The 23,583-nt window shown below is 37.5% G+C and overlaps 1 protein-coding gene across 2 annotated transcripts in view; it reads left to right on the plus strand.

Annotated features, from left to right (window-relative positions):
- FOCAD (focadhesin) overlaps positions 1–23,583 on the plus strand; it is a 288,209-nt gene that overhangs the window by 128,512 nt on the left and 136,114 nt on the right. For both annotated transcript variants that reach the window (XM_079789743.1, XM_079789744.1), the window contains 4 exons: positions 7,653–7,757; positions 8,164–8,265; positions 8,798–8,928; positions 10,802–10,928. In XM_079789743.1, the coding sequence (XP_079645869.1) occupies positions 7,653–7,757; positions 8,164–8,265; positions 8,798–8,928; positions 10,802–10,928 (465 nt within the window). The remainder of the gene's footprint in view (positions 1–7,652; positions 7,758–8,163; positions 8,266–8,797; positions 8,929–10,801; positions 10,929–23,583) is intronic.

The raw sequence follows: 23,583 nt of genomic DNA on the forward strand, positions 1-23,583 counted from the left end.
CTTTGTAGCTTGAGTGGAGGCTTAGGCCTGCAATGGCTGGCAGAAAGCTTGGCTTCCTCTGTTACCTAGGAAACCTTGCTCTCTGTGGCTGTAGCCATCTTGGTTTGTGTTAATTTGCATACTCGCTCTGATTGGATGGTGGGCGTGGCTTGTGGGCATGGCTTGTGGGTGTGTTTGAGGTATGGTCAATTTGCATATTTGTCTATTATTAGATAGGATTGTTACAGAAAAGTTTGTGTTTCAATAATAAGACTTGTTTTAGAACAGGCAGTTAACAGCAACTGTGTAGTTAATGTTTTGTTTTGTTTTGTGAATAAAATTTAAAAGAGACTATTTACTGCCTGTATTGAAATACCCAGAACTCAGATTGCTTGATCATATGTTAGTTTTACTTTTAATTCTTTGAGGAATCTCCATACTGTTTTTCATAGTAGCTACACCATTTTACATCCCACCAACAGCACACAAGGGTCCCAGTTTTTCCACATCCTTGCCAAACACTTGTTATTTTCTATTTTATTGATAATGGGTGTGAGGTGATATCTCACTGTGATTTTGATTTCCATCTCCCTATTGATTAGTGATTTTGAGCACCTTTTCATATACCTGTAACCATTTTATTTCTGCTTTGGAAATGTCTATTCAAGTCCTTTGCTCGCTTTTTAATTGGGTTATTTATTGGTTGAGTTGTAGGAGTTACTAATATATTTGGGTATTCATCAGACATATGGTTTGCAAATATTTTATACCATTATGTAAGTTGTCTTTTTTTTTTTTTTACTATGTTGATTGTTTCCTTTGCTTCACAGAAGGTTTTCAGTTTGATTTAGACCCACATGTCTGTTTTTGCCTATGTTGTCCTTGCTTTTGGTGTCATGTCCAAGAAATCATTGCCAAAATCAATGTTATGATGTTTCCCCACTATGTTTTTTTTTAAAAATATGTCCTTACTGACTTCAGAGAGAGGAAGGGAGAGGGAGAGAGAGATGGAAACATCAGTGGTGAGAGAGAATCTTTGATCGGTTGCCTCCTGCATGCCCCCTACTGGGGATCAAGCCCGAAACCTTGGCATGTGCCCTGACCGGGAATCAAACCAGCAAACTCCTGGTGCATGGGTCAATGCTCAACCACTGAGTCACGCTGGACAGGCTCCTGTGTTTTTTTCTAGGAGCTTTATAGTTTCAGGTCTTAGGTTTAAGCCTTTAATTCATTTTGAGTTACTTATTTGTGTATGTGTAAGATAGGAGTCCAATGTCCTTCTTTGCATGCAGATATCCAATTTTTCTAGCACTATTTGTTGCAGAGACGATTCTTTCTCAATTGGAATAAATTAGTATGCATGGGTTTGTTTCTGTGTTCTCTCTTCTATTCCGTTGTCTATTTGTCTTGTGCCAATATCATGCTGTTTTGATTACTGTAGCTTTGTAATGTCTTTTGAAGAAAGGAAGTGTGAGGGACCCGGCTTTATTCCTTCTCAGAATTGTTTTGGTTATTCAGGGGCTTATGGTTCCATATGAATAATATGATTGTTTTGTGGGGTTTTTTACTGTGCAAAAAATGCCATTGGGATTTTAATAGGGATAGCAGTGAAGCTGCAGATTGCTTTTGGCATTATGGACATTTAAACAATATTAAGTCTTCCAATCCATGAACACAAGATGTCTTTCCATTTATTCATGTCCTCTAATTTCTTTAGCAATGTTTTTTAGTTTTCAGTATACAAGTCTTTCATTTCCATAGTTAAATGTATTCCTAAGTACTTTATGTATTTTTTTAATGTGATTGTAAATGAGATAGTTTTCTTAGTTTTCTTTTCAGATTGTTTGTTGTTAGTATATGAAAACACAACTGCTATTTTGGTTCATTTTGTATCCTGCAACTTTCCTGGATTCATTTATTAAATGTTTTTTTGCACAATTAGAATCCTGCAAACAGAGATAATTTCACTTTATCCTTTCTGATTTGGATGAGTTTTGTTTCTCTTTCTTGCCTAATTGCTCTGGCTAGGACTTTCAGTACTGTGTTCTGTATTCTACTAATACTATGTACTATGAATAGAAATGGCAAGAGTGTACATCCTTGCTTTTTTTCTGATCTTACAGGAAAAGCTTTCAGTCTCTTATTGTTCAATATGAAAGTGTTCCTGCCTCTTTAATTCTGGGGGGAGAGTTTAAGGATTTGTGTTAGTTTTTTTAAAAAATGTTTGGTAAAATTCAACTGAAAGCCAACTGGTCCTGGGCTTTTCTGTGTTGGGAGGTTTTTTTATTGCTGATTCAATCTCCTTCTTTGTTATTTGTCTGTTAGGTTTTCTATCTCTTCACGATTCAGTCTTAGTGAGTTGTATGTTTTAGGAATTTATCCATTTCTTCTAGGAATTTGTTGTGGTATAATTATATATGGTTATCTCTTATAATCCTTTTCATTTCTGTGGTATTGGTTGTGATGTCTCCTTTCATACTTTGCTGCTGTTGGATGGAATGTTCTGTATATATCTGATCAGTCCATTTGGTCTATAGTGTTGTTCATGTCCTCTCTTTCCTTGTTGATCGTTCTGGATGTCCTGCCCATTATTTAAAGTAGAGCCATGAAATCTCCTACTGATATTGTGTTCCTATTTTCCCCTTCAATTCTATATATTTGGGCATATATATATTGCTCTGATGTTGGGTGTGTATATAGTAATGTAGTCTTCTTCCTAGCAAATTGACCTTTTTATCGTATATAATATTTTTTGTCTCTTGTGACTAAATGTGTCTATTTTGTGTGATACAAGTATGGTTACACTTGCTCTCTTTCGGTTACCATTTGAATGGAATATTTTTTTTCTAATTCTATTACTTTTAGCCTATGTATGTCCTTAAATGAAAAGTGAATCTCTTATAGACAGCACACTCTTCTATAAGAGTCCTTATAGAAGGACTCTTATTTATATCTTGTTTGTTATCATTTTAGTCACTCTTTTTAAAATGTGTTTTTAATTGATTTGTGTGTGTGTGTGTGTGTGTGTGAGAGAGAGAGAGAGAGAGAGAGAGAGAGAGAGAGAGAGAGAGAGAGAGAGAGGAAAGGGGATAGGGAAAGAGAAGGAAACATTGATCAGTTGCCTCCCACCCCACCCACCTCCCCGACGTGCCCTGATCAGGGATCGAACCTGCTACCCAGACACATGCCTTAACTGGAATTGGCCCACAACCCCTTGGTGCATGGGAGAATGCTCCAACCAGTGGAGCCACCTGACCAGGACATTGCCATCTTTTGATTGAGGAGTTTATTCCATTAAAATTTAAACTAATTACAGATAGGAAAGGACCTACTATTGCCATATTGTTAATTATTTTCTGTCTCTTATAGCTTTTTTTGTCTCATTTCCTCTGTGCTATCTTATGTCTCATTGATTTTTTTTTTATAGTGACATGCTTTGTTTCCTTATTCATTATCTTTTGTGTATCTTGTATAGGTATTTTTTTAGTGGCTACCCTGGGGCTTACAGAAAACATCTTATAGTTATAACAGTCTATTTTGAGCTGATAACAGCTCCAATTCCATACAAAAGTTCTACTTTTTTATTCCCCACACTTTATATTCTTGATGTCACAGACTACATCTTTTTATATTGTGTATCCATTGCCATATTTTTACAGTTATAGTTATTTATACTTTTGTCTTTGAACTTCTATACCAGAATTAAAAGTGATTTATGCTCCAGTATTACAGTATTTTGTACTTTTCTATATATTTACCTTTATCAGTGAGCTTTATACTTTCATATGCTTTTGTATTTCTCTCTAGTGTTCTTTCCTTTCAACTTGAAGGATTCCTGTTAGCATTTCTTATAAGGCAGGTCTAATAGATAAACTCTATCAGCTTTTGTGTGTTTGGAAATTTTTTGCTTAATATAGTATTTCTGGATTTTTTTTTCTTTCAGCACTTTGAATATATCATCCTTCACCCCTTTGGCTTTCACTATCTTTTGCTGAGAAATCTGCTTATAGTATTATGGGTCTCCTTAATAATACCATCATTTTAAATTAATTTGTTTATCAAAGACTTGAATTCTGAAGGAGAGTAAAGAAAGCATTGAGTTTTATGAAACTCCAAAGGTCTTGACTCAGGGAATTACAGGGCACTTACTCTGGAGTGTAGAGAGCCCAGGAGCAGAGGAACCAAGAGCTCATATGACCTCTCAAGAAAACTGATAAATATACATATGTTACTTCATTAGGAAAACAACAGTCGTGCTTCATGTAAAAAATTTTCCACACCTATCTACACTAATAAAAGAGTAAGATGCAAATTGACCATACCTTTATGACACCCACCAGCCAATCAGGAGTGAGTATTCAAATTAACCCAACAAAGATGGTGGGTTAATTTGCATATGCAGGCACCGAGCGGCTGGGGGTGGGGCAGGACGCAGGCATTCCGCCCCACCCCAGCCGCTCTGGGCCTCTGGGCAGCATGGGAAGGTGGAAAGGCGGCTCTGAGCCAGAGTAGAAAGGCAGCTCCAGCCTGAGCGAAGGCGGTGCCAGCAGCCAGGGGAAGGAAGGCCCATTCTTGCATGAATCTTCATGCATCTGGCCTCTAGTATATCTATATCTGTCTTTTCCTCATGAAATAACATCTGTTTGGGATTCCATTGACCTGAGGATTTAATTTGGGTTATAATAGCTTCAAGAACTGTATTAGGCCTAAGAGAACTTATTGTAAAAGGTTCCCACTTTGGTTTTTCATTACTGAACTTGCCAGAGAAAATGAACACCCATTCTTTAGTTCTAAGGCTCATAAGGGAACTGTACTCTTTAGCATAAATACAGTACTTTATTTCTTTCCTGACAATATGATTAAAGCAGTTGTTTAAAAGCCACACAACTAAATAAGTTATTTTATAAAATGCCACTAAATGTGCTGCTTGCCCTTCCCAGAACTCAGAATCTGTCAGTGCCTGGGTAGAGCTCTTCCCAGAAGGGGCAATTCATTGAGACACACAGACAATCCAAGATAACCTTTTGTTTTTAATTAAAATGGGGAATGAGAAGCCAATTAAAAAATTTGTCTTCCTTCATTTGCTCAAGGTGAGGATGATGGAACTTCTGTTCTAACAGAGCACCAGCAATTGTTAAAAATCATAAATCTGGCTGTGCTGTGAGTCTATAGCCATTACATGCATATCTTTAAATGCCGCCCTGGTATAACATGGTCAGGCTCATTAATGAATGAATTGTTAACTGTTACATTTTTTGGTGGTAGGGTTAGGATGTTTTTCCTCCTTGAAATTGAAAAGTATATACCTTCTAAGCTAAAAAGAAATAGGCTTTCTAAGATTACAGCAGGCAGAGAAAAGTCAACAAATTCTAGCCAACAAAACTAAAATGCACTATATGGAAACTAAAATTTTTGTGCATGCTCAAGTAATTTTTTGCTCATAGTAGGTATTCACTCAATTTTTAATTGAAATTTTAAAGTAAAGAATATCTTTATTATGATATAATTCACATTCCATATAATTCAATCAAAGTGTACAATTCAATGACTGTTAATATATTTACAGAATTATGCAAACATGTTTACTTATAATTTGAGAATTTTTATCACCCTCCTCAGCAAAGAAACCTTGTACCCATTAGTCATCATTCCCCATTTTTTCCTTCACCGCCCCAATCCTAAGCAATTACTGTCTATCTCTGTATATTTGCCTATTCTGGACATTTTATATAAATGGAATCATACAATATGTGGTCTTTTGTCACTGGCTTATTTCACTTTATACAACGTTTTCAAGTTTCATCCATATTGATTCCTATTCCTTTTTATGGGCAAATAACATTCATTGTATGGCTATACTACATTTTATTTATTCGTTCATCTGTTGAACACTTGGGTTGTTTTTACTGTTTGGCTATTATGAATTATGCTGCTATGAACGTATTGTGTGGATGCATGTTTTTCTTTTTGGTATGTGCTTAGAAGTAGAATTACTAGATAATACAATAATTCTTTTTAACCATTTGAGACTGTTTTCCAAAGTATTTGTACCATTTTACACTCCCACTAGCAGTGTCTGAGGGTCTCCACATACTTGCCAACACTTGCCATTGTCTGTTTGCTTTTCATTATAGGCATCCTATTGGGTGTGAAATAGTAAACCATTCTGGTATTGATTTTTATTTATGTAATGGCTAATGATGGCTGAGTTTCTTTTTCTGTTTTTATTGGCCATTTATCTTCTTTGGAGAAATAAGATTCTTTGCTCTTTTAAAAATTGGGTTATTTGTTCTTTTATTATTGAGTTACAAGAATTCTTTATATATTCTAGATAGAAGCCCCTTATTGGATATATAATTTGCAAATATTTTCTCTTATTTTGTGGGCTGTCTTTTCATTTTTCTTCATAGTATCTTTTGACATCTAAGTATTTTTAATTTAATGACATCAGAGTGTTTTTTCATTGACCTATATTTATATTCTTATGCCAGTACCACCCTGTTTTGATTACCTGGGCTTTAGAGTAAAATTTGAAATTGGGGATTTTGAATTCTCAAGCTTTTGTTCTTATTTTTCAAGATTATTTTGGCTATTGGATTCCCTCTCTGTTCCATATGAATTCTAGGATTACTTCTTTAATTTTGCCAAAGAAGCCATTTGGGATTTTGGTGGGCATTACATTGAGTCTATAGATCTACTTGGGAAATATTACTATCTTAAATTAACATCATTAAGTCTTTTGATCCTTAAATGAATTGCTCTTTTTGTTTTATTGTGTTATGCATATGTATTGAAATGGGGACCTTGCTTATTAACACCCCCCCCCTTACAGTACAACTGATTTTAATTATTTTATATTGGAACAACATAATTGAATATTTCAATATGTGGAATTATTTTATTTCTATATCCTAAGTGTAGCCGATCATTAGAACTATAAATTTCTTTGGGGCAGTATATATCTTAATTAGTTTTGTGTTGCTTAGAGTAATGTCATAGTTGCTTAAGAAAAAACATTGTTTTAATTGGTGTCTACCAGCTAATTATAAAAGGGATAGAATATTAGTGGCACTATAAAATTACCATTAACGACAAATTGCTAACTGACTGTTTCTTAGTCTTCTAATTCATATCTATACTAATAAAAGGGTAATATGCTAATTAGACTGGGTGACCAGACATCTTCCAGATGTCTGACTTCCTTCCAGACAAAGTCATGGTGGCAGGGTCCAAGACAGAGGCAGTTAGGGGTGATCAGGCCGGCAGGGGAGCAAGCAGTTAGGGACGAGATCAGGCTGGTGTGGGGAAGCAAGCAGTTAGGGGGCTATCGGGCTGGCAGGGGAGGGCAGTTAGGGGCAATCAAGCCGGCAGGGGAGTGGTTAGGGGGCAATCAGGCAGGCAGGCAGGTGAGCAGTTAGGAGCCAGCTGTCCCAGATTGTGAGATGGATGTCCCTGTGCAATTGGACCTAAACCAGCAGTTGGACATCCCCTGAGGGTCCCAGATTGGAGAGGGTGCAGGCCGGGCTGAGGGACGCCCCTCAGTACACAACTTTTCATGTACCGGGCCTCTAGTATATTTATATTACCCCTTTGAATAAAAATAAGTAGTGATTGCTTTACAGGTTGATTTCCTTCATCAGGCATAATTAATATCTTCTTTAAATTCACTTTAGGTACCAAATTTGATTCCAGTTTTGATGTTCAAATTGGGAAGACCACTAGAACCTGCATTATACATTGATATCTTATATACTTTACCTACACTTGGTGTTCACAAGGTTCGTATATTATCCAATTTACTTGAAGAATAAAAGAAAGTGAGTCATGAATAATACATTGAATTTTGGTCAGTATATGAAATTTTGAGCCCTTAATTTTGCTGTGATCACTGCTCCCCTTGTTGGGCCAAATGTATTTATTAAACTATCTGAAGAGTAATTCTTTTAAATCAATTAATAGCCAAGTTTTTCCATTGGTTATTATCTGAAATAAGGTCTTTATGTTCCCGGGATTGCTACCCAACCTCTCAAAGGTACCCGCAACCTTTGAGAAGATGGGTAATACTATAGTAAACTTCCTTTTAGGTATTTATTTTATCAAGAGGGGGGCTTTTAATTCTTTTGGTAACCTGGGGATTATCTACATTTACATCTATGAAACCTAAAATTTTTAAATATTTCCTAGGTGTGCATAGGACAAATTCTACGAGTAATCCAACTTCTTGGAACCACTCCACAACTAAGAGCTGTCACTTTGCGCTTGTTGACATCTTTGTGGGAAAAGCAGGTGAGCTCAGATACACACTTGTGTAAGTATTAAACATGTTTTTTTCAATAAAGAAAGCTGATTTTGTCATTATGTATGGCAGTGCTTTGACATAGTAGTATTAGTGTGTGGCATCAGTGACTGCATTGGGGAAATTTGATTCAGTGTGATGCTTCTGATCAGTAATACAGTCAGTTGTGATTGACTCAGAGAAATTGAGACTAGAAAATAATCTTATTTCTTTGATTCTGAAATTTATTTTTCCATTTTTGTGGGAAAGTAATAAAAATATGATAATAAGTGATTACAGCCTTTGTAATTAGGGTGAGGTTAACCACCTTTTTTTTGTTGTTTTATGAGATGAACAGTGCATGGGACTGTAAGAAAATCCCTAGCAATCAAAACAGCATTCTTCCCTGCTGATTAGAAGAAAGACATTATAATTTGCAATGCAAATGGGAGATTTGGAGAGAAAAATGCTGCATAACAGGAAGTAATGATTATTCAACTCAAATTGGGAAATTTACCTTTTTTTGTGAACTTATCTTTTTAGGATCGTGTCTATCCTGAACTGCAGCGGTTCATGGCCATGTCCGAGGCACCCTCTCTGTCCACGAGCAAGGAAGTCCAGTGGGAGAAACTGATCGCTAAAGCAGCATCCATCAGAGACATATGTAAGCAAAGGTGAGATGTGCTTACCCCTTGGGAATGTATATCATGATTTATTATTTTGCATTTATTTATTATTTTATTGCAAGCAAGAATCTAGGAAAGATGGTAGAATATATTTGAGTAAGAATAAATTTTCAATTTAAGTTTTCTGATTGTAAAATTTAGTAAGATTGGAAAATAACTTTGAGAAGCAAGCATGTCTTATATCTAATCTAGCTTTGTAGGATATTCATATCCTTTTCTGGATAGCAATTTAGTATTGTACTAAAGCATATGAGTTTATGTATTTTATTTTTCCTTATATAAATCCCTGTGACCTAAGCAGTGGACTGTAGTCCAATTGTCCTTATATTCTCCCAGTGTTGTGTTGATTTTTATAGAGTTTTAACAGAGACGGCCTTGTTTGTGACCCATTGCACGGAATTAATTATTAGGAATTACAACAAGGAAGGAAATGATCTTGAATTCCCATATATGCTCTAGGGTTTAGGAGGATATGAAGATAGTAGGGAGATGACCCTGCTGTTCTAGAGTATGGGTTGATAAATAGGTAGGAGGGGACGCGACTGCAATAGCACCAAGCAAAGCTCCAGTGTTTTTTCTTGGGTAGAGTAAGGTAAAAATATTTAGGGAGGAAATAGATTTGAGACATTTGAAATGAGTTGTAATCCTGCAATTCCATATGTGTTGCCTCTGCACTGTAGAATTACGGGGGGCATATCTCATTTTTGTCCGTAATGACACTGTGAATGGTACTTCCTAAAGTTGTGCAATGAATGGGTTGGCCCACATACTGGCCCAGGGGACCGTATTGAGTGTTTCAAGAAAAATCTCGGATCAGACTATATCGAAGCCTAGCATTTCTGCATCTCTTCTAAGCCTCAGCCTTTTGCAAATACAAAGATGACCTCAGTCTAAAAGTTACGCAAATGTAACACAAGACCTGAGAGTCTGGATGCTCTAGGGGTATTGGCATGGGAAGTGTTTTAGAGGTGAGAGATTATTATCTGACAGTGCAATTGGGCATTCGTAAAGCTGCAGCTCAGGAGGAAGTCTTTTGAGAACTTATTCAGTGCTCCTGTAAGTTACCACTTCAAGATCCGTCAGCTTTTCCAGTTTGGGAAAATGATTTCTGTTTGTCAGGACAGTAAAACAATAGAATTCCAGTCAGGCAATTTCACCAATTTATATTTCATCAATTAGAGAACAATATTATATCACTGAAGGGCTATAAGTAATGCAGAGGATGACCTGAGTTAAAAGCCTTCTGTTGATAGCACAATGTATGTGGAATTGAGAGGAGGGGAAGGGGAAGAGAAAGAGTGAATGAATTCAGCACTGTGCTTGGGTAGATGCTCTGTCCGTTATAATTCATATTATCATCATCATCATCGTCATCATCATCATCGTCATCATCATCATTGTCACATTGTGTAATGGGTTTAGCCTCTTCAGTTAGCATCACTACGATCATAAATCACCTTCTGACCTCCAGTACTGCTTTTGTAGTCAGTGTCTGATACCAGAGCAACTTCTGGGCAGGCGTAGCTGTCTTCTTACTGATAATCTCACTAAGGTAAGTCAGTTCTTTTCACTATTGATATGCTGGAAATTTTGTCAGCTCAGACATTTCTGATTTAGGGAGAATACTATTTAAGAAGTGTCTTCCTTTTGGGGTCATATTTCTATATCAAAAATGAGCCTTAAATTAGAGCAAAAATGACAATCTTTGAAGAAAAATACATGGTGTTGTTATTTGAGGGTCAATATTTAGGAGGCAGAAGGGTAAAGACAAGCTTTAATGCTTTTTGTTCAGACAAAAGACCAGGATATGGTAATGGAGCTCTCGGGCTGTCCTCTCTTTCTGAACTGTCGTTCCCTGCAGGCCCTATCAGCACGGTGCAGACATGCTGGCCGCCATTTCCCAGGTGCTGAACGAGTGCACCAAGCCTGATCAGGCCACCCCAGCAGCCTTGGTGTTGCAAGGTCTCCATGCACTCTGCCAAGCCGAGGTAGGCTCTTTGAATTGGCTTGTATACTTTTGAAGAAAAGAATTTACAAGGTATATTGGTTACAAGGATATAAGATGAGATTCGAGTAACTGAAAGTTTGGATATTCATTCCCCGAGATTTTTGGTTAAAAGAGTGAAGCAAGACCTTCTACTTCACCCATTCTTTGTAGAGGGGAGACTTGACACATCTGGTTATGCAGACATTCTCTAGAGAATTTATTTATTCTCTTATTTATTTCTGTTCATATAGAAGGGAACGTTATGCTTATAGGAGAATGCTTGAATACATTGGCTTCTTAGTTTCGTGATTCAAGAGCTTTGCCAGCAGATGAGGTGAAGAGATTGGGGTGGTCTAGTGGCAGTTTCATAACCAGCAGCAATTGTTGCTGGCTTGCAGACTGGCTCAGGAGCCTTGCTTTCCTGGTGATCCGTTTGGATGCACCGGTGTTAGAACTGAGGCTCTAACTCATTTTCTGAACTTCAGACAACTCACAAGTGACAGCCCGGCAGAGAGTCTCTGCTGCTGGGAGAAATGCGGTAATGACAGCGGTGATCCTTCACTAACCACGCTTTGGTTCTTGCCAGAGTGAACTTCCCTACACAATTGTGCTTTCTTAGAGAAAGAGGCTAAGTAGAATTATTTCAGCTTGTGGTAATTATGCTTGATATGATAGTAATGAATGCAATATAATAATACAAGCAGTGACTGTATTGAATGTTCAGATGCTCGTGTCCCTGTGCTAAGCACTTTCCATTTATGTTCTTCAACAACTCTGCAATGTAGGGATTAGAACACCGTTTTATAGATGAGGAAACTAGGCCTCAGAGGCAGTGAGAGATTTCCTCAGGATCGGGTGTGAGAATGAACTAACGTTCTTTGGGTACACGCTCATTTCAGCAGGCAGTAAGCTCCCCCGCTGCGCAGGAGCTGTGTGCGCGGAGGGCAGTGTTTTCCGTGCCAGTCATTGGCGGAGGTTTTAGGTGTCACGGTGGAGGACTATTACAGCATAACCAAGGGCTTTGTATTTTACCGCTCCCGTCAGTCATCTAGAATTGGAAAGTATCACCTTAATAATTATATTGTTTTCATAAAACCTTGTCTTTAAATGAGGTTTTAACAGAATCTTTGAGAGGAGAATTTTATACACTCACCTCCGAAAGGTGACCACTATTATAATTTTGGAATATTTCTCTTTATTATTTTTTCTCAATAGAAATCAACTTATTTCTAAAATTAACTTTTCCCCCTAAAAAAAAAAAGTAATTTTGTCTTATTGTGCCTACAGTCCCACTGTGTTCCCCTGCATCCTCCGCTGCTTCTGTAAGGCTCTTGTCTATTGGTGCTTATTAAGGCATAAGATGTCCTCAGAGTGCGGCGCTGTTTTTTCTCATTCCATTTCTCTGAGATATTTATTGTAGCTCGTACCAGAGATATGAAAAACATTCCCTGATGTGGTAGAAAAGCATCTTTTACAGGCTGATACTTCCCATGACGATAGCATTTATTAGCTGTTTCCTTTGGCTAATTTACTTAACCCCCTGAGCCTCTGTTTCTTCAAATCGAGATAAAATGCGATTACACACAAAAAAACACTTAGTGTAATATCTGCCCATAGAGGTGCTTTTTAAGTATTAAACTTGCCCCAGGAAAATGGTACACAATTGGATATAATCAATGCCATCAGGAAGGCTTTAGGTGGTTTTGGTTTTTGGTTTTTAATCTTTCCCCTAAAACTCACACAGTGATAGTGAGTTCATTTCTTTCTCCAAATGGTCTCCTATCCCTTCACTGCTGGGGCTCTTTGGTGCTTATTTCTATACTTAAAGGAGACCACTTTGGATTACTGAATTTTTAGCCCCGAATCCATTCCCCCAACCCAAACTACTACCCATAATGGTTATTTTGAGACCTCGATTATACTGTCTGAATCCATCTAGGCGACTACAACAAAAATAACATGAACTGGGTGGCTTCGTGACAACACACATTTATTTCTCACAGCTCTGGAGGCTGGGGAGTCCCGATCAAGGCCCTGGCGTATTCCGTGGGGGGGGCGTGGCGGGGGGGGGGGGGTGCTTCCAGTTTCATAGAAGGCCACCGTTCTCATAACGGCTGTCTTCTCACTGTAGTCGCACCCAGCAGAAGGCACAAGGCAGCTCTCGGAGTCTCTTTACAAAGATACTAATCCCGTCATGAAAACTCTACCCACATGACCTCATCGCCTCCCAAAGATCCGTCTCGTAATACCATCATCATGGGGATTAGGATTTCCACATATGAATTTGGGGGGATACAAGCATTTAGCCTACAGCAACGACAGTACTTCTCACATTCCATCTGTCCTCCAGAGGAATTGAAGTGTCATGTCTAGGTATTTCTTTAATAAAGGCAGATTCCTATTTTGATACATCACTAATCCTTTTCTTTGCTCGATTAAAGGCATTTCTTTTTCTCATTGTGTTTCTCTCTCCCCAATCCTTCCCTCTTTTAATGTTATGAAATCCACATTCAATGTAATATTTTTATCCAAGGCTCTCCCATCCTTGCCTTAGTATAAGAAGTAGAGAGCTTTAAGTAGAGAGCTTTCGGCGGAAACTTCAACTGAAATGTTGCAAATGAGATAAGAATTCAGTATGTTATCTTCCTAACAAATAGATGCTATCCCCTTTAAATCTTTTTTTTTCGTAATAAGATGAGCATTAATAAATCCTAAAGCAATACCAGCAATCAGTTAACTTCATTTTATTATAAGGAATACTTATTTCCTTATCTCCTATTTATCATCTCTTTTTTGTCTAGAGGATGAACACACTATTTTATTGATCTTACTAAAGGTGATAAGTGTTATTTATCATGTTTTCCTTATAGATATTACAAAAGTCCTGAGTTGCGACTGCATAACTGTTAATTTTGATTTTAAAAATATTCTTTTTTATGTTTGGTAATGAATAACTTTGTTCATCTAAATAAGTAGAAATAATCTATCCTCCCTCAATGGCCTAGATCAGTGGTCGGCAAACTCATTAGTCAACAGAGCAGCAAACCACGGCTCGCGAGCCACATGTGACTCGAGAGCCGCAGTTTGCTGACCACTGGCCTAGATCAAGCATGTCAAACTCACGGCCCGCGGGCCCCAAGGATCGTTTATTTGGCCCATGTTAGCCTTTGAGCTTGACATGCTTGGCCTAGATGGTAATCATATATCTTTCTGTTTTAAGCCTTTCCAAGCTTCTTTGTGTGTGTTCATTAGTTGGGAAACTGCTGCTGTTGTGTCCTGTGATGTGTTAAAGTAAAATATACTCAATTCAGTGGCCCTTGTCAGGTCACATTTACTAATTTTGGGCTAATATTTTGAGTGTGTTTTTGTTTTTTGTTTTTGTCAGCATGCTGTCCACAGAAGCCAGCATGCATTCTGTGAGGCTGTTTATTCTGTCTTCTAATCGACTTCATGTGTGAAGCGTTAATGGCTGCCAAGAGTTTCAAGAATGAAAATATTCAGCATAGTTATAAGTCTATTTCCTGCAGCATTTGGCAGTGATTTGTCTGTCCATTGCTCTTTAGATCCCTGACTATCAAATATAATTAAGAATATGGAAAGATAACCTAAGATAATGAAACTTGAAAAATCAATAAATTTAAGAAAATGAATTGAATAATCCTATCTTTAAGAAAATACCTCAGTTGGAAAACCATACAAAATTTGATTTTACTGAGCTTTCCCATCCTTGCCTTTGTATAAGAAGTAGAGCTCTTGCCCAGCTGGCGTGGCTCAGTGGTTGAGCGTCGACCTATGAACCAGGAGGTCATGGTTGGGGCCCCAAGTTGTGGGCACAACCCCCAGAGTAGAACGTGCAGGAGGCAGTCAATCAGTATTCTCATCATTAATGTTTCTACTCTCTCTCCCTCTCTCTTCCTCTCTGAAATAAGTAAAAATATATATATTTTTGAAAAGTAGAACTCTTTCTAAAGATGGACAATGGACTCTTCATTTTTGAAAGTCACAATCATGAAATTTGTTTGCCCTTGGTAGGGTCAGATTAAGCCTGCAATTACTGCTGCTTAATCATTTATCATGGTCTCCAGAGACTGAAAGGATGGATTCCACCTCAGGGCCAACTCGGACAAGATTGTATTTATAATATGTGTGTTTTTTTGGTGCTACTTTACTAGTAAAAAAAAATATATATGGATAAAGGTCTAGGAATCTTGGTTGACAGTAAAGACAAGAATGCAGTTTGGCATTTTGGAATTGGAAAAGAGAAACTTTTCAATTATCTTTTCTTTAATACTATTGATATATTGATTCAGGACTTCATAAATTTTTTTTTAGGCTGAAGTACTTAAAAATATTGCTAATAATTTTGGATTCCTTATATGAACTTGGACATTTTGTAATATGGGGATTCATTTTAAACTAAAAACAAAACAGAGGTTCTGGAAATTTGTCTCTTTCTTAAGGTCATATGGCTAATAAATGAAAAGTAGACACAAGACTTCTTCAAATCCAATGTTCTTATGTTATTCCAAGCCTTCCTTCCTTGAAAAATATGGGTATTGAAAGGTTTTATTTTCAAGCTGAGGGCTTTTCATATTCAAAGATAATTTTTTCTCTTTTTTAATTACATATAGTAGTACATATATCTCCTTTCCCCCCCCCCATTGACCTTCCCCCAGCCTACCCTACCCCCTGTCGCATGCCCTCATCCCACCCCGCAGTGTCTTCTGTCCATTGGTGTGCTTATATACATACATGCAAGTCCTTTGGTTGATCTCTTTCCCTCCCTCCCCAACACTCCCCAGCCTTCCCGCTGTAATTTGACAGTCTGTTTGGTGCTTTACTGCCTCTGTCTCTATCTTTTTGTTCATCAGGTTATAGTGTTCTTTATTTTCCATAAATGAGTGAGATCATGTGGTATATTTCTTTCATTGCCTGGCTTATGTCACTTAACATAATGCTCTCCAGGTCCATCCATGCTGCTGCAAATGGTGAGAATTCCTTGTTTTTTACAGCAGCGTAGTATTCCATTGTGTAGATGTACCACAGTTTTTTAATCCCCTCATCTGCTGATGGGCATTTAGGCTGTTTCCAAATCTTAGCTATGGTGAATTGTGCTGCTATGAACATAGGAGTGCATATATCCTTTCTGATTGGTGTTTCTAGTTTCTTGGGATATATTCCTAGAAGTGGGATCACTGGGTCAAATGGCAGTTCCATTTTTAGTTTTTTGAGGAAACTCCATATCATTCTCCACAGTGGCTGCACCAGTCTGCATTCCCACCAGCAGTGCATGAGGGTTCCTTTTTCTCTGCATCCTCTCCAACACTTGGCGTTTGTTGATTTGTTGATGATAGCCATTCTGACAGGTGTGAGATGGTACCTCATTATTCTTTTGATTTGCATCTCTCAGATGATTAGTGACTTTGAGCATGTTTTCATAAGTCTCTTGGCCTTCTGTATGTCCTCTTTTGAAAAGTGTCTATTTAGGCCCTTTGCCCATTTTTTGATTGGATTGTTTATTTTCCTTTTGTTAAGGTGTATGAGTTCTCTAGAAATTTTGGAGATTAAACCTTTATCAGATATTACATTGGCAAATATATTCTCCTATGCTGTAGGCATTTTTGTTTTGTTGGTTTCTTTTGCTGTGCAGAATCTTTTTATTTTGATGTAGTCCCATTTGTTTATTTTCTCCTTAGTTTCCATGGTCCTTGGAGCTGTATTGGTAAAGATAATGCTATGACATACGTCTGAAATTTCTCTGCCTATTGATTCTTCTAAGATTTTTATGGTTTCTCATCTCATGTTTAAGTCCTTTATCCATTTTGAGTTTATTTTTGTGTATGGTGTAAGTTGGTGGTCTAGTTTCTTTTTTTTTTTTTTTTTCATGTATCTGTCCAATTTTCACAACACCATTTATTGAAGAGACTGCCTTGACTCCATTGTTTTTTCTTGCCTCCTTTGTCAAATATTAATTGAGCATAATGGCTTGGATGGATTTCTGGGTTCTTTGTTCTGTTCCATTGGTCTATATGTCTGTTCTGTGCCAGTACCAGGCAGTTTTGAGAACAGTGGCTTTGTAATATAGCTTGATATCTGGTATTGTGATCCCTCCAACTTTGTTCTTCGAATTCTTTATTTTTGCCATTCAGCTTTCTCATATCCTCACATTGGCCCCATTTGCCTTAATTTTTTTTAATTAATACAAAGTTATGGCTCTGAGAAGCAATATTCTCTCATTTTAAAAAGTTTTACTGAGATATAATTCACATACCATTTACATCATCCATTTCATGTATACAACTTAATGGTTTTAGTATATTTAGAGTTATGGAGTCATCATCACAATCAATTTTAGAGCATTTTTATCACCACCACCTCCCCAAATCCTGTGCCCTTTAGCTGCCCCCTTCTAACCCCCAAGCCCCTACTAGCCATAGGCAATCACTATTCTAATTTTGTCTCCATGGATTTGCCTAGTCTGGACATTTTCTATAAATGGAATAGTATAATATGTTATCTTTTGGGACTGGCTTATTTCACTTAACATGTCTTCAAGGTTCAATGTTGTAGCATGTACCAATACTTCATTTCTTTTTATGATCGAATAATGTTCCACCTGTTTATCCTACATTTTATTTATTCATTCTTCAGTTGATGGGCATTATTTTCTATTTTTTTGCTATCATGAGTAATACTGCTATGAACATTTATGTACAGGTTTTGTTTGGATATATGTTTTCATTTTTAAGGGGTATAATCTAGGAATGGAATTGCTGGATCATAGAGTTCCTCTATGTTTAACCATTTAAAGAACACACAGAACTCTCTTTAAAGTGGCTGTGCCATTTTACATTCCTACCAGCAGTATATGCAGGTTCTAATTTCTCCCCATCCCCAGCAACACTTGCTATTATCTGCTTTAAAAAAAGAAAAGAAAAAGAAAAGGTAGTCATTTTAGTGAGTGTAAAGTAGTATCTCATGTGGCTTTGATTTGCATTTTCCTGCTGACTAATGATTTTGAGCATCTTTTCCTGTGTTTTTTGGCCACTTATATATCTTTTTGGAGAAATTCTGATAGTTAAATATTCTCTCCTTCATTGCTTTTAATTTCCCTGGTCAGCTAAGTTACATTTCATTTCTACAGGAACGATTAGTAAAACAATATTATCCTCATGTTTCTAAGGAAAGGAAATAATGAGTTTGTGTGTGTATCTTTTATGGGCCTTTTATTACAAAGAGCTTATCAAACCATACAGAAGCTCCAATAAAGACACATATATTCTACTTTGATACTTTGTCCATGTGTAACATTTTTCTTCGTTTTCATATGAAATTAGTGGAATGCTTTTAGCTGTAGAATTATTAAAGATGTTTTAATAATAGTAGTAAGTACCTATTGATTTACTGAGTGCTTTCTATATTTTAAGCACTATGTACTATGTTATTATATTTATTATCTCATTTAATCTTACTAAAATACCCTGTCTGTGATAGGTACCATTTTCTTCTTGGAGACTGATAGAGATTAAATAATTGCTCAAAGTCATTCAGTTAAAAGATGGTAGAGTCAGGATTTAAACTCAGGTCTGTCTAAATTCAAAGTCAATTTCTTAATCACTATGTTGTATTAATACAGCTTTTTTGAGATGTAATATACATGCTATCACTATGTTTGTGTTTAGTCCACCATCTCATCTTGTGTTATTGAAAAAGTCTCAGTGAGCATTATGCTTGTACTCTTTACTCATACTTTTCCTTCTCCATTTCCTTTGTAATTGGATAATGCATGAGATTTTACATTATTTAGGCTTTACATAAAGATCCTAATGAAGAAGATGTTTTAAGCTAAAATCAATTAATTTTCATTGTTTTTATGGGTTATATTTTATATTTTAAAGATGCATAAAATGATTTCATGCCTCTTTTAAAGACATTTTATTGTTATAGTATTTCTTACCATACCTCTCACAACGCCATTTTAATTTTTCTATATCCCTTCCTATTGTATGTTTTATGCATACATTTTTACAATTTTCATCTTCTCTATATTGTGCTATAAAGATTTTCTATTTTGATACAGATTTTAATGGCATGCTTATTTCCATTGAGTGAAAGTATCATAGGTAATAAAATAATTTATTTTTTATTGAATTTCTAAGTTAGTTCCCATTTTTCTCTTCATATATTCAATAGTTTAAAAAGTAATTACATATGTAAAGTTTTTCTTTTCTTTTGAATTATTTTCTTGAGCTAAATATTTCAGGGTTTTAAGGATATGGTTTTATTAAATAGTTAGGTTATTATTAATTTTTAATAACTTTCCATGCTTACCTGAGCATGAGAGAGAGGTAGAATGTAGTAATTTATATCCAAGTTTCTGGCAGTATTATTTGTTACTACTGAGAACAGTTCAGTTGTGTCACTACTTCACTGAGTCTAGGGAACTTTTCTTCTTATGATAATTCTGCTTATTACTGGAATCCAGAATCCCTTCTATCCAATGAATACAAGCTGTTGTTAACTAGAATGTTCTTTACTCACAGTGACTTTGTCCTGTGTAGGTTTAGCTTTTGGGAGGATCTATATAATAAAAGCCTAAGCGACCATTACGGCAGAACGACTGGTCACTATGATGAGCACTGACCACCAGGGGGCAGATGCTCAAAGCAGGAGCTGCCCCCTGGTGGTCAGTGCACTCCCATAGGGGGAGCACCGCTCAGCCAGAAGCTGGGCTCATGGCTGGTGAGCGCAGCAGTGGTGGCGGGAGCCTCTCCCGCCTCCAGGGAGTCAAGTGGTAAAGAGCAGCGAGAGGGCGGGTGGTAAGGAGTGAGGGATCCTGGGTTGCGAGGGTGGACATCCCCCAAGGGGTCCTGGACTGCGAGAAGGTGCAGGCCAGGCTGAGGGACAACCACACACACACACACACACACACACACACACACAGTGCACAAATTTTGTGCACCGGGCCTCTAGTTATTAATAAAAAAGAGTAGGTGGTAATTCAATCCATTATAGATTTTTAAGTAAAAATTGTTAAAAAGTTAAGTATATTTTTATTCATTTTATTTTTAAGTCATTTGTGTATTATTATGAGTGCTTTTAAAATTCATCTAGAGATCATATTTAAATCCATACCAGCGTTTTTTTGTGTGTGTTTTTGGTGTGTTCTTTTGCTTTTATTTTATACTTTTAAAATGTTTTTTGTCACTCCTTTGCTTTATAGATTTATGGGTTATAAGTTTCAAAGGGATCCTATTTATTTCATACAGTCTATTGTCGGTTTCAGGAGATGTTCAAGTAGAAGGTTTGGCAGCCTTTCAGAAGTGTTCGGCCAAATTGTCATTTATTCATCCTCTGAGGAGCAGAGGTGGTGAGGAGAGCCTGGAAAGGGACACGGTGCAACTTCCCCCTCAAGCCCCGGGTCCACTGCAACAGCTCACACAGGCGAGGACTCCCTAGGCCAGTGATGGCGAACCTATGACACGCGTGTCAGCACTGAAAGGTCCCAGGTTCAATTCTGAGGCGGCCGCATGCCGAGGATGAAACCTTTGCTGCTCCTGAGGATGAAACATTTGCGAAATAATGTTTTCTCCTCAAAGTGACACACTACCCGAGTTATGCACAGTTTTTTGGCGAAGTTTGACACACCAAGCTCAAAAGGTTGCCCATCACTGCCCTCGGCAGAACACAAAAAACGTAACCTCAGCATAAAAATACTGAAAATACAAGCCAGGCTGTGCAAGACCCTCTTCTGGATAAAAAGATTTCTCAGACATTTTTGGCTTCTGTGAACTCACAGTCCAGTAGGGGAGAACGTTGTGTTAAGCGCACTAAGTATATTTGAAATTCAGAAATAGTGCAGAGGACAGACATAGCCATCAAAGGAATATTTCTCTCTACCCCAAGCAGCAGAGGAAAGTAATATGTGGGAGAAGAGAGAGGCTCTGTGGCTTGCCAGTACCTTTAGTTTTTCTTTCTTGTTTATGTGAACAGCTGTATTGAGAGAAAACTCACGTATCTTACAACTCACCCATTTAAAGTGTATAATTCAGTGGCTTTTTGAATACTCAGAGTTATACATCCATCACCACAATCCATTTCAGAACATTTTCACTACCCCCAAAAGAAACCCCACACTCTCCATGCCCTGCAGCCCTAGGGAACCGGTAATCTATTTTATGTCTGTATGGATGTGCCTGCTCGAACATTTCGTATAAATGGAGTCATACAATATGTGGCCTCTGGTGTCTGGTTTCTTTCACTTAGCATAATGTTTTCAAGGTTCATCTATGTTGTAGCATGTATCAGCATTTCATTCTTTTTTATGGCTGACAAATGTCTCATTGTAGGACTATTCCACATTTTATTCATCTGTTCTTCAGTTGATGGACATTTGGGCTGTCCCCACCGGGGGGCTATTATAAATAATGCTGCTGTGAACATTCATGTGCAACTTCTTGTATGGGACACATGTTTAATTTTTCCTGGGTGTATAGCTAAGAGTGGGATTGCTGGATGATATAACTCAGTGTTTAACTATTGGAGGAACTGCCAGACCGTTTTCCAAAGCAGCTGTACTACTTTACGTTTGCCCAGCATCCATCTTTCTTCTGCTCTCCCCAAATATTGCAGATACTATGAGGTAGGCATTGCTATGAAGTATTGTTAGCTGTTGCCTTCACTGTTACTCAAAACTAACATGTATATGCTGAGGAAGAATAAGAATACAATAGCATATATTCGGTCATAGAAGAGAATTATTAGGACAGAGGAAAGGGGAGGTGCCCTGACCAATTGTTTGTTTCCAACTTTATCTGGGACACTGTTGCCTTGCCACTCAAAACCATTTTGTCACCTGCCTTTGGTGGATCGCCAAGCTTTGTCTTCATAGGTGCCATGTTTGGCCAGTAATCAGGAGCAATCCTGAATGGTTTGATGTTTGCCATACTGAGGATGTTTCTCCTCCTAAAATCCACCAACATGTATATATATATAAATCAAAGTGTGAAAACGTATGGCCTATTTTGTTTGATTATCATAGGATTACTATTTTAGATTAATTCTAGTATTAATTAAGGTAAAAATACCAAGGTCGACCCTCTCTCGGTGAACCAGGAAGTACCTGGGCTGCTTTTACACATGCAAAAGGCCCGTGACCACTTGGTGCCGCGGAGCAGTTTGTCGCTCCGTGCGGATGAGTGTGTGCTCTCATTGCTGGGTCCCCTCGCTTCCAGGGGTGCATTGTCTGCTGGCCCAGCTGGCCTTTGCAAGTGTGTTCCTTATTTTAACATTAGAAATAATTTCGTGTAAGCAATCTCAGTTTGCCTTCGTAACAACTTGCCCTTCATCTTTCCAAACTATTCTTCAACAAAGATGTTATATGGCTAGTAAACAAATGAAAAAAAAAAGTCACATTGTTGATCATTGGGAAATGTATACACCATTGGAATCACTAAAATGAAAAAAACTGACAATACTACATGTTGGAGAAGATGTGAAGTAATTGGATGCACTGCTGTCAGTAATCAGTAATGTAATATAACCATCTTGGCAAAGTATTTGGTAGTTTCTTATAAAGCTGAACATAAACCTACCCTATGCAACATTTCTAATTCTAGATGTTTACCATAGTAAATGAAAACATGTCCACAAAATAAGACTTTTCCTTTCAGCTTTATTAATGATAGCATTTTTGGAAACAACCCAAATGTCCATCAGCTGGTCAACGGGTAAATAAGTTGCATGTATTCATACAGTGGAGTACTCTTTAGAAGTAAAAGGGATTGGACCGTGCTATTTGCAACAATAAGGATGAATCTCAGAAACATGCTCCGTGGAAGAAGGCAGTCACAAAAAAATTCATACATTACATTTTTATGAAATTCAAGAATAGGCAAAAATCTATCTATGGAGGTAGAAATCCAAATAGTGGTTGATGGTTGAGGAGAAGAGCATAGACTAGAAAGGGGCATGGGGAATTTTCTGGACTGTGGTATCTACTGTCCAGTGTAGGAGCTGCTAGCCATACATGGCTAATCAGCCCCTGCACTCTGGCCAGTTCAAATTGATGTGCTGTAAGTGTAAACTTCACCAACAAAGCCGTAGTACAAATAAAATGTAAAATCTACACTAATAAAAGGGTAATATGCTAATTAGACCAGACGTCCTTCTGGACAAAGCCATGGTGGGGGGCGAAGGCAGAGGCAGTTAGGAGTGATCAGGCTGGCAGGGGAGAGCCGTTAGCGGAATCCGGCTAGAAGGCAGGTGAGCGGTTAGGAGCCAGCAGTCCTAGATTGCATTTTAATGAAGCCATGACTATTTTATGTTGTTTAGGATCGGGCCTAAACTGGCAGTCGAACATCCCCTGAGGGGTCCCGAATTAGAGAGAGTGCAGGCTGGGCTGAGGGACACCCCCCTCCCATGCACAAATTTCATGCACTGGGCCACTAGTATCTTATAATATTTTAAAATCAATTACATATTGAAATTCTAATATTTTGGATATATTGGGTTAAATAAGACATATTCAAATTAATTTCATTTGTCTTTTTTTTTTTTTACTTTTTAAAAAGTGTGGCTACTAGAAAATTAAAAATGCACACGTGGCTCACATTTTATCTCTATGGTCACATCTTGATTAGGGTGGTGGTTACAAC

The sequence above is a fragment of the Cnephaeus nilssonii genome (genome assembly GCF_951640355.1).
Source record: "Cnephaeus nilssonii genome assembly, chromosome: 14".
NCBI classification, from domain to species: Eukaryota; Metazoa; Chordata; class Mammalia; order Chiroptera; family Vespertilionidae; genus Cnephaeus; species Cnephaeus nilssonii.